Source organism: Anolis carolinensis, unplaced genomic scaffold (genome assembly GCF_035594765.1).
Source record: "Anolis carolinensis isolate JA03-04 unplaced genomic scaffold, rAnoCar3.1.pri scaffold_10, whole genome shotgun sequence".
Taxonomy (NCBI): Eukaryota; Metazoa; Chordata; class Lepidosauria; order Squamata; family Dactyloidae; genus Anolis; species Anolis carolinensis.
The window spans coordinates 27,455,286-27,467,532 of NW_026943821.1; the positions used below are offsets into that span (position 1 = coordinate 27,455,286).

The window sequence follows — 12,247 nt, forward strand, 5'->3', positions numbered from 1 at the left end:
TGAGGGGTGCCTGTCACATGGTGTAGCACGGTTGTTGTTCCCGGGTCAGCCATGCCATTCCCTCGTGGGTTCTATCACAAAAAACATGGGGAAAGTTTACTAAACTGCAAAAACGCGCCTCCTCTAGTTGTTCATTGGCCCGCCAGGAGTTTTGGACTCCATCTCCCACAATTCCTAACAGCCTACCGAGTGCCCCAGCCATGGCAGTGCGCAGCTATGAATTCTGGGAGTTGGAGTCCGAAAGGGGCTCGCTCTGCGATAGGAAGAGCCGGGACCGTGGGAAAAGAAAGAGGCGCATGCGCACTTTCCTCCCCTTCTCAGCGCATGCGCCTCTCACGCTTTGGGCCCTTTTGCTTTCCCTCTCAGGTAAGCCAAACTCTCTTTTCTCCGAAATTCAGGATCTATTTTAAAGCCTGTCGCGTAGATTTCGTAGGCCTAGGATCCTACAGTTGGGGGGGGGGGGACCCTGGAGACCATCCAGCCCGACCCAATTATTTTGCCAAGCAGGAAAAGCACCATCAAAGCCCTCCAGACAGATGGCCGCCCAGCCTCTGCTTCAGAAGCCCCAGTTTTCCTTTCTTTAAACCTGAACTGTGTTTGGTTTTTGATGATGTTTAATGCTTGTATTTATATATTATTTTAAGTTATATTGTAATGCTTTTGATTGTGAGCCGTTTTGAGTCTCCTTCAGGAGAGAGAAAAGCGGGATATAAATATTATTATTATTATTATTATTATTATTATTATTATTATTATTATATGTATTATATGTACCCTGCTTTATCTCTCCCCAAGGAGACTCAAAGTGGCTTAACATAAAAGCATCAGCATGCAATTTAAAATATACACATATTATTATATTTTATAATATTACATTATATTATATATAATATAATAATATTGCAATTATAATGTATTATATTATATATAATTAATATTACAATAATATATTATTTATAATATATTCTATTTAATATTATAGGCTTAACATAAAAGCATCAGCATGCAATTTAAAATTACACATATTATTATATTTTATAATATTATATATTATATAATATTATAATATATTGTAATCATAATGTATATTATATATAATTAATATTACAATATATTATTTATAATATATTATATATAATATTATAATATAATATTGTAATCATAATGTATTATATATAATATTATAATAATGTATTATTTATAATATATTCTATATTATAATATAATATTGTAATCATATTGTATTATATTATATATAATTAATATTGTAATCATATATTATTTATAATATATTCTATAAAATATTATAATATAATATTGTAATCATAATGTATTATATTATATATAATTAATATTATAGTAATATATTATTTATAATATATTATAGTAATATTATATTATTGGAGCCCCCCATGGCGAAATGGGTTAAAGCCTTGTGCCGGCAGGACTGTTGCGATTTGAATCCGGGGAGAGCGGGTGAGCTCCCTCTGTCAGCTCCAGCTCCCCATGTGGGGATATGAGAGAAGCCTCCCACAAGGATGTTAAAAACATCAAAACATCCGGGCCATGTTCCCTGGGCAACGTCCTTGCAGACAGCCAATTATCTCAGGTCGCTCCCTACACAAAAAAAATTATATTATTATATATTATTATAATATAAAATTATAATAATATAATTATAATGTAATATTATATTTTATAATATTTTCATAATATATTATAATATTATTATTATATATTATCATGATAACAAATAATGTATAAATGCACATTCCCATGGAATAATACAAAAAGAAAGATCAACTTTAAAATGTAAATCAGCCACCCGTTCTGATTGGTCCTCCTTTTCTTGCAGGGAAGAGAGCACCATGGAGGCTCCGCCGGTCACCATGATGCCAGTCACTGGCGGGACCATTAACATGATGGAATATTTACTTCAAGGTAAGTCACCAGCAAGGATTGTCATGTCTTGCCTCATTTGTGCTGTGTGACATTCTTTTAGAAGAATGCAGAGGCTGTTAGTTCGGGAGTTGCATTCTTTTTATAGCAACAGGATTGTGAAAAAGTGAAATACCTTGATTGTGAGTTGGCAATGGTGAGTTGTTTTTCATGTTTCGAAACAGAAAAGTGAGTATGTGAGCTTACCCACAGAGGCCTTTCTCATGCCAGAGAACTGTCAAGGTGGCAAGCAAAACAGATAATTATATTATTATTATTATATTTATTATTATTGTTGACATTTATATCCCGCCCTTCTCACCCCGAAGGGGACTCAGGGAGGCTTACAAGTTATATATACATACAATATATTATATTGTTAGTATAGCACAATATAAGCATTATAATAATAAAATAATACTTTATTTTTCTATCCTGCCACCATCTCCCCGAAGGGACTCAGGGTGGCTAACATGGGGCCAAACCCAAAACAGAAACAAAAAATGGCAAATTAAAACCGATATAAATAGCTAAAAAGAGTATCATTACTATATTGTACTATACCACTATATTGCAATATTATTAGTAATATTACATGTAATATAAATATACAATTATAATAGTGTATTATTATATTGTATTACATTATAATATTATCAATATATGTATATAAAGTATATATTATTAGCATAGCACAATATAAGCATTATATATTACTATATTGTACTATACCACTATACTGCAATATTATAAATAATATTACATGTAATATATAGTTATAATAGTGCATTATTATTATATTGTATTACATTATAATATTAATATTATATGTACATACAATATATGATATTAGCATAGCACAATATAAGCATTATATATTACTATATTGTACTATACCACTATATTGCAATATTATTAGTAATATTACATGTAATATAAATATACAATTATAATAGTGTATTATTATTATATTATATTACATTATAATATTATTATCACTATTATATGTATATACAATACAATTATATTATGGCATTTTGTTAAGACTCATTTCTGGAATCAGGAATTTATTAGTATTAAAGTAGAGTCTCACTTATCCAAGCTAAACGGGCCGGCAGAAGCTTGGATAAGCGAATATGTTGGATAATAAGGAGGGATTAAGGAAAAGCCTATTAAACATCAAATTAGGTTATGATTTTACAAATTAAGCACCAAAACTTCATGTTATACAACAAATTTGAAAAGAAAAAGTAGTTCAATACGCAGTAATGTTATGTTGTAATTACTGTATTTACGAATTTAGCACCAGAATATCATATTTTGAAAACATTGACTACAAAAATGGCTTGGATTATCCAGAAGCTTGGATAAGCGAGGCTTGGATAAGTGAGACTGTACTGTATTACTATTATTATTATTAATTATTTTTATTAGTAATGATGTTTCTGCTGATGGGATGATTACTTATCCGGTTTGTGTGACTTGTCTCTCTCTGCCTTTGCAAGGGAGTGTTTTGGACCAGAGCTTGGAGAGCCTCCTTCACCGGCTCCGTGGCCTTTGCGACAACATGGAGCCCGAGACCTTTCTGGACCACGAGATGGTCTTCCTCCTGAAGGGCCAGCAGGCCAGCCCGTTCGTCCTCCGCACGCGGCGCTCCATGGACAAGCCCGGCACGCCTTGGCACCTGCGGTATTTGGGCCAGCCAGAAATGGGAGACAAGAACCGCCACGCCTTGGTGCGCAACTGTGTCGACATTGCCACTTCGGAGAACCTGACGGACTTCCTGGTGGAAATGGGCTTCCGCATGGACCACGAGTTCGTTGCCAAGGGGCACGTCTTCCGCAAGGGCATCATGAAGATCGTGGTGTATAAGATCTTCCGCATTTTGATCCCGGGAAACACCGACAACATTGAGCCCTTGTCTCTTTCCTACCTTGTGGAGCTCAGCATTGTGGCGCCGGCGGGACAAGACATGGTTTCCGATGACATGAGGAGTTTTGCGGAGCAGCTCAAGCCTTTAGTTCACTTAGAAAAAATTGATCCTAAGAGGCTGATGTGAGTGTGCGGCTGCGCCTGGATCTGGACCAGGCATGGGCCAACCTTGGCCCTCCTTCCAGTTGTTTTGGACTCCAACTCCCACAGTTCCTAACAGCCAACTGAAGGGAGGGCTGAAGTTGGCCCATGCCTGGTCTAGATCTTTTGTTGTACAGAACTAAAGTGGAGAGAAATCACAGAATTGTAGAGTTGGCCGAGACTGCAAGGGCCATCTAGTCCAACCCCATTCTGTCTTGGGGAGATAAAGTGGGTTATGAATTTATCTATACAGATAATAAAAGTAAAAAAATGTGTCTGTGTGGTTGTGGAGGTGTCCACTTATGCCGAAACCCTGCCAGCTTAAGCAGCTGAGGGGGAAAATAAAGGGGCCTGAGACTGTTAGGAATGGTGGGAGTTGGAGTCCAAAACACCCGGAGGGCTGAAATTTACCCATGGCTGGTTTATCAATGGAACAACGCAAGGTTCAAAAATCCAGCAAATGCATGTTTTTGTTCAAGCGACAAAATCCGAAGTGATAATTTATTTTCCACCAATTTGACACTGGTCATAATTTTAAATGTGCTTTTGGATGCTGGCTCAGATACTGGTGACTAACTGGTTTATATAACACACCAGCATGTAAGTATCTAGACATCAGGAGCTAGAAAGGTTAATGTCTTGGCCATTAAGCAGAAGCCACAATGGGGAAAAAACCCTGCTGATCTCTTGCCATGAGCCTATCCTAGATAGATCTTTAGAGGTAGAAAGGCTTGCAATATAAGAAGAACCAAACTTTATTTTTTCCTACACATGGAGCATTAAAAGAGAGAGGGGTCAGGCAATTGCTTGTAACCATCATCCCTTTCCCTGGGGCCACCCTGAATGAAGTGCACTGGTTTTTGGAGTTTGCGTCACTATTATAACCTGGATTGATAATTCCTTTACCCCAAAACCAAATATCGATAACCAGCAACATTACAAAGAAGGGGAATGAAAACATCTCTAGCCACTTCTAATACTGTTCCCAAAATATTCTGTCCTTTGGAAAACCACCGACAACATAAATCACTTTGAAGACAGAAAATAAAGTCTGTGTTTCAAGGTATATTGTGTTCTTTTGGGAGGAATACAGAGGGGGGGGGAGGACCTAATGGCTTTGGGCAGCTCTCCTTTCAAGCTCAGATACAGCTGCGCTGTTAAAGTATGCACTTCTCTGCAAAGCGCTGAAAACATAATCCCATGGAGGATGTCATAGAAACATGACTGCTTGAAAGGCTGATTCCCGCTCCCCAGCAAATTCATTTTCATTTGGGCCATTTCGGTCTTTGTGTCGTTCTCGGGTGTTATTTTTTGGTTGTTTTGCGGATCAGTGCCATTCTCTGGAAAAAAGAGAGAGAGAGTCAGGAACATGGTCCTTCAGTAAGCATGCTTTTTCAAGAGGGAAAAAACAGTATTCATGAGCAGAGTCCACTATAAACACTGTGCAACAGATTTGTGCAGGTGTCTAAAACAGGCACTTGGTGATGCTTAGAAAATGTTTAGGGTTGCCAATTGTTCGGGGACCCCAACATTGAGCTAAGGGGACCCCATTTGGGGTTGCTAGCACTATCTGAATGAAAGCTTTTTGGGCAAAACTGCCATTCCGTAAGAAGAAATCCTTACCTGTTTGTGAGCTTCTGTAGTGCAAGCTTTTTTATACGGCCTAATTTCTTCAGAGCCAAAACCTGGAATCCACATGTTCCATTGTCGCTCTAGAGCAAAGAACAGGAAAGAGAAAGACAGGCAGGAAAGAAATTAAGTAAGTGTAAACAAAGGAACATTTCTAGACTTAGATCTGTCAAAAGAAGCCAAGCACCGCTTCATGGGACGTTTACGAGAAACTGAAAGAGAAAACGTTTTGGTAGAAGTTGGCTTTTAACGACTGGTTTTCTTTGGGTTTTTTTTTTTTTGCTTTTTGTTTGTTTTTTGCATTTTCCAAGTGTTTTGGAATTCATGGAACAATAAAAGCCTCCAAGGAAGGAGTTTCCTCCACACTCTGAAGCAGAGAGTTCCACTGCTGAACAGCTCATACAGTCAGGAAGTTCTTCCTTATGTTCGGGTGAAATCTCATTTGTCATTTGAACCCGTGGCTCCATTGAGAGCTAGTTTCCAGGGCAGGAGAAAGGAAGCCTCTCCCTCTTCCTGAGGACATGGCTCCCCTCATGTCTCCTCTCAACCTTCTCTTCGGCAGGCTAAATACACCCAGCTCTTTAAACTGCTCCACAATGTCTTTCTAGATGGGAATTGTAACCAAAACATAAATATCCCACCCAATATGAAGCAGTCTGGAGCAGCCTTCATGCTATGGATACAATCCATGCTCTAGTGCTCACCAAGATGCAGCTGAACATCTTTCACTTCCAAAGTGTTGGACTTGCGATGCCGCGCAAGCTGACAGGCAGCCGTCACCACACTTTCAATGAAGTCATCGGCAATCTGCAGCAGCATCTGTCAAGAACAGCAAAGCCATCACATTATTGATGTCTTTCAGGTTCACAAGTAACGGCAGACGGAATGATAATATCAGGAGCTTCCCATCCTTCCTACCAGTAACCATCAAAGCTAAGCAATGTGCCTTGCCTACAATAATCCCATTTTCCTCCCAGATACATATTCCTCAGAAATTAGGTTTGCAAATGAATCTTGTATTTATTTTCCAGTGGCCAACCGCTCACTTCAAGATAAATACTCAAAATAAATCATGAGGCAGGAAGGCGTATTCTGCATTTTGGGGCCATTTGAGGACCATGAAATACAGACAGACCAAGCTGAAGAAAATTAAGCGATTTTCCACTAAGAAAATGATGTATTAATAGAACCATGTTGTTTTCCACTCAGACAGAAAATTAGTGTCACTGACACAGGAAAATCATGGTGGTCTAATATTACTCCAGGGTTTGAGGGGTCCAACACGCCTCAGGATTTTGCATGTGTTTGCCAAAAACCTACCTCCTCAACATCTTCATCCAATTGCTCATTTGGATCCACCTCTCTGACAAGATCCTGCAGCTTCTTCTTTGATAAGATCTGGGCACAGCAGACGTGTTGGAAAAAGAATACAAATATATTAGCACAGTCGCAACAGTTGAATTATTCTGCATTCCCTTTCTTCATAAAACCTAGATCTGTACTCTAGATCCTGACTGAGGTTTCTCAAAGGGAAACCTAGATCTATAACATAACATAAAAGTATCAACATACAATTTAAAATATACCAATATGCAAACATTATAGCAGGATTAAATATAAACAGTATTTACGAAAATTGCAGTGTAAACATATTCCAAGTAGAGTCTCACTTATCCAACATAAACGGGCCAGCAGAACGTTGGATAAGCAAATATGTTGGATAATGAGAGATTAAGGAGAAGCCTATTAAACATCAAATTAGGCTATGATTTTACAAATTAAGCACCAAAACATCATGTTATACAACAAATTTAACAGAAAAAAGTAGTTCAGTATGCAGGAATGCTACGTCGTAATTACTGTATTTACGAATTTTGCACCAAAATATCCCGATGTATGGAAAACATTGACTACAAAAATGCGTTGGATAATCTAGAATGTTGGATAAGCGTGTGTTGGATAAGTGAGACTCTACTTTATTACCTAGCTCTTTTCTTACAATTTTAACATCTACAGGCTTGCATACACATTAAAAAGAAGAAATACATCAGCTCCATCTGTAATTATTTTGCAGCTTCTTGTTAGTAGAGTCTTTTCTGTAAAACAGCAGTATGTATACATGAAAAGGCAGCAATGTAACATCATTGTACAATGAAATCATTGGCAAAGTCCCAGGAAACAGCTGTCACATCTATTTATATAATGGTGCTTTTTTCATGGTCCTGGAAGAATGTGACTTTGAGGCATCTTTAAGTAAGCTAATTGAGGTCCTCACAGTGACAAAACAGACGATCAATTACACTGAAATTAAAATTAATCAAATGTCTCTAATCAGTAAGAAAAGCTTTTTGTTTGCAAGAATAATAAATTCTCTTCCGAAGCAACGATATGGCCATGATTCGCTTTACGGTGCAAAGCACAGGGGGAAAGTGTTCTTGCAAGTCTCACGCTCACTCAAAAACCACCCATCAATGTTGTTTTTCAACCCTCACTGGGTTTCTGAAGGACACCACGCCATTACCTGGTTGCTTTCAGGGCTGAGGCGCCCCCCACTGCTGGGGGTCCCGGGCATCTTGGCCACGGCGGTGTTGTTGGCCATGGAACTATGCGGGGGAGTACTGGCTGGCTCTGGTTTGACAGAGGAGAAGTTGGACAAATTGATCAAGGTAGATGGTCCAAACTGGTTCATAATCTGCTGAGCTTTAGCCTTCAGGTCATAGAGCTTGTCAAGATCTTGCTTCTTTTTGGGATTGTGTGGGCCTAAACCAATCAACTGGAGGAAGAAACAAAGTCTCAGGGTTAGCACAGTGGGGAACAGGTTCACGTTTAAAATACAACGTTTACATTTGCTCTTGCCTAAATGTTTACGAACGCCTATCCTCCAAAAATTCGCAAAGACGGTTGACAAGGGCTCTGAGATTACATTTGCAAGTTCTTTCAGTACTCTTGGGTGCAGCTCTAGTGGACCTCAAGAGTTACATTTATTTAGAATAGCTAGGTATTCCTATACCACCACTTTACCTATTCTGGGCTACACGATTTGCTCCATTTTCACCAATAAGAGCACTTTTCCTTTTGGGAAATCTCAGGGTAGTGGGCAAGGGAACAAAAAGGAATTCTCTTAACTATCACTTTAAGGCTGTTAGAACAAAACAACAGCATTGTACTCTGTTGCAAGGGGAGGGTTTAGCTCTCTCAGGGTAGAAGAGAAGATTATTGAGAAGTCTGGCCTGCTAGGGCACGAAAGGAGCAAAATCTAGCCTATAAACATCTTCTAGACTTATAGTTCCTTCAAAAATGAGAAACTCTTTTGCCTCTGCATATTCAAGTTATAAACAGCGCATTACCAGCCGTCTCTTTGCAAAATATTTCTCAGTTTAATAACATCAATAATTTAATGTGTGTTCACTGTTTACTTCTGATCATCCTCTAAAAACTGGATATTGAGCCAAACAAAATTTTCAAAAGCGCTCTTAAAAGAAGCAATTTTCCCTTTACAAGTGCTTGATGCATAATATTACATAACACAGTATGTTCATTCCTTCTATGCTACTCTACTTTTCTATCCAGTTTCATCCAACACACCCATGACGTGAATACAGACCCAAATCATGCTGAACACACACTACCAAGTGGTTAAGTGGTCAGTAAGACTTTGTTACCGAGTATATTGTCACGTTAGTACTAGTCCACAAAACATGTTTCATTTCACTTAATAATCATGCATAACTCAACACACTGTCAGAAATACCACGTAAGAGCCAGCGTAGTGCAGTGGATTTAGTGTTGAATTCAGATGCTGGGAGAGCAGAGTTTGAAGCCCCACTCAGACATCGGCAACCTTGGACAAGTCACACTCTCTCAGCTTCAGAGGAAGGCAAAGATCTTGCCAAGAAAAAGCTGTCAGGACCAATGCTTTAGAAAGAAGCAAATACAGTAGAGTCTCACTTATCCAAGCTAAACGGGCCAGCAGAAGCTTGGATAAGCGAATATCTTGGATAATAAGGAGAGATTAAGGAAAAGCCTATTAAACATCAAATTAGGTTATGATTTTACAAATTAAGCACCAAAACATCATGTTAGACAACAAATTTTACAGAAAAAGTAGTTCAATGCACCGTAATGTTATGTTGTAATTACTGTATTTATGAATTTAGCACCAAAATATCATGATATATTGAAAACATTGACTACAAAAATGGCTTGGATAATCCAGAGATTTGGATAAGTGGGGCTTGGATTAGTGAGACTCTACTGTAGATACTTCCTAGAAGAGAACTAGCCTAAATTTTAGTACTAGCTCTAAAAGGCATCTTCTTGACCTGACCCAACCAATTTTTCTCTTGTGTCAAGCTCTAAGGAGTTCACATTGACCAACCAACTATACATGACTTTGCAAAAGAGTTTTCAAATCTTACTGAGAATAGGTATCTAAATATTCTTACAGATTTGTCTCACATCACCACACTGCAGTATTAGCATATCGAAAAAATTAGCAACACATTCTGATGCCTTTTACCATAATGTCAACATGCCATGCCATTGTGAATGCTAACCAGTTTACTTACAGCTATTTGAGTATCTAGATCTTTAATTACATCAGAAACTGCTGTGGGACCATTGAAAGGAGAAGCCATTTCCCCCAAAAAATGCTTCTGAAAGTAAACAGTCGGAGTTAACTTACAGATGGGCTCTTCTCGTGTTGAAAATGTTTATAAAGCCCAACAGACAGCAAGCCATGATGACAGTGAATTCTGTTTTCTCTAGTTAGCATGGTTTTGCGTAGACAACTAATGATCTAATATCCCTGGGGAGGGAGTTCCACAGCCGGGCGACAATCACTGAGAAGGCCCTGTCTCACATTCCCATTAGTCACGCCTGCGAAAGTGGTAGGACTTTTTAGAAAAACAGCCACCAGATGCGAAAATTGTACGGTACCTTCTTATTGCTCCCCACCCTATATGTCCTAGCACTTTATTGGAACCTTAGTTCCCAATTTGCACTTCCAAGAATTTGAAGCACTTTATCAGTCACCTCGTGTTTACAATATTTATATGGTGCACCTTACCCAGTCTACTTTTACAACTTCTCCGTTTTAATCCATGTTTTTATTAGTTCTTTTTATTAGTTTTTATTGGCTAATGTTTAAATTTTTATAATTGTGCATGTCTTTTGTCTATTGTTGTGTTTTATATTGCTATTGTTTTTATTCGGGCTTGGCTCCATGTAAGCTGCCCTGAGTCCCCTTTGGGGAGATAGAGGCAGAGTATAAAATAAAGTTATTATTATTAGTTCATCCCTTCCTGCCCTGATTTTACTCATGGACCCTTTCAGAGTCCATGCACTATTCAGTTTTATTATATATATTGATGATGAGTTTTAAGGTATTTATTTATGTGCACATTTCATTGCTACATTGTGTTACCTACTGTTTTAAATCACTGTTATTATGATGTTATGTTGTTATGCTGGGCACGTCCCTTTGGAGAGATGGTGTAATGTGTGTGTGTGTGTGTGTGTGTGTGTGTGTGTGTATATATATATATATATATGTGAAAGCATTGTAATGCAATTTAAAATAGTATATAAATATATATGTATATATCAACATCCCTAATATTTAAATATATACAGTAGAGTCTCACTTATCCAACACAAACGGGCCGGCAGAACGTTGGATAAGCGAATATGTTGGATAATAAGGAGAAATTAAGAAGAAGCATATTAAACATCAAATTAGGTTATGATTTTACAAATTAAGCATCAAAACATCATGTTATACAACAAATCTGGCAGAAACCATAGTTCAATATGCAGTAATGTTATGTTGTAATTACTGTATTTACGAATTTAGCACTAAAATATCATGATGTATTGAAAACACTGACTACATAAATGCGTTGGATAATCCAGAACGTTGGATGAGTGTTGAGACTCTACTGTATATATATATCCCTGTGGAATGATGTCCAGGGTGGGAGAAAGAACTATTGTCTGTTGGAGGCGAGTGGGAATGGTGCAGCTGATCATCTTGATTAGCACTGAGTGGCCTTGTAGCTTCAAAGCCTGGCTGCTTCCTGCCTGGGGGAATCCTTTGTTGGGGGGCGTTTCTTTCTTTCTCCCACCCTGGGCATCCTTCCACGTGGATATAAACCCCACTTGCCTAATTTCCAACAGACCTCACAACCTCCGAGGAGGCCTGCCATAGATGCAGGCGAAACGTCAGGAGAGAGTGCTTCTGGAACATGGGATGTGGATGTTTCAACAGGGGGGAGAAGAGGTGCCTGTAAGGCCGGGCCTGCCCACGGGAAGGCCTTCGTCCCCTCGCTCGCTCACTCACCGCTTATCCGGTCATGACTTTCCCCTCAGAGCGTCCGGCGCCTTCTCTCCTCACTCTTGTCTCCGCGGGCAAACACTTCCGGCGTTGACGCCGCGCCGCCCGGAAACGCGCGCACGCAGGGCCGGCCAATGAGGGCGCTCCCCGCCCGCATGCGCACTCTACAGTCCCCCTTTCCCTAGGCGGCGCCTCACCCCGCCTTTCTTTCTCCCCCTCCCAGCATGCCGTGCGCTCATTTGCATCGTATTATCGAAATATACGAATGCCGTT

The 12,247-nt window shown here is 39.0% G+C and overlaps 2 protein-coding genes across 3 annotated transcripts; one reads left to right on the forward strand and one right to left on the reverse strand.

The window, feature by feature from the left end:
* Positions 1 to 229: 229 nt before the first annotated feature.
* On the forward strand, positions 230 to 4,286 carry med18 (mediator complex subunit 18). Its single transcript, XM_062962057.1, has 3 exons — positions 230 to 366; positions 1,856 to 1,941; positions 3,444 to 4,286. Exons 2-3 carry the CDS (start codon positions 1,869 to 1,871, stop codon positions 3,995 to 3,997), a joined length of 627 nt encoding a protein of 208 aa, XP_062818127.1. The 5' UTR covers positions 230 to 366; positions 1,856 to 1,868; the 3' UTR covers positions 3,998 to 4,286.
* A 464-nt stretch (positions 4,287 to 4,750) lies between these two features.
* taf12 (TATA-box binding protein associated factor 12) lies at positions 4,751 to 12,132 on the reverse strand. 2 transcript variants are annotated; one of them, XM_008123770.3, is made up of 7 exons: positions 11,981 to 12,083; positions 10,209 to 10,295; positions 8,162 to 8,413; positions 6,961 to 7,038; positions 6,345 to 6,459; positions 5,635 to 5,723; positions 4,751 to 5,351 (listed from the first exon to the last, which is right to left on the reverse strand). In XM_008123770.3, exons 2-7 carry the CDS (start codon positions 10,275 to 10,277, stop codon positions 5,316 to 5,318), a joined length of 639 nt encoding a protein of 212 aa, XP_008121977.1. In that variant the 5' UTR covers positions 10,278 to 10,295; positions 11,981 to 12,083; the 3' UTR covers positions 4,751 to 5,315. The 2 variants fall into 2 exon arrangements, with proteins under 2 accessions (XP_008121977.1, XP_003229639.1); XM_003229591.4 differs by lacking the exon at positions 10,209 to 10,295 and having other exon boundaries at positions 11,981 to 12,132.
* Positions 12,133 to 12,247: the final 115 nt, after the last annotated feature.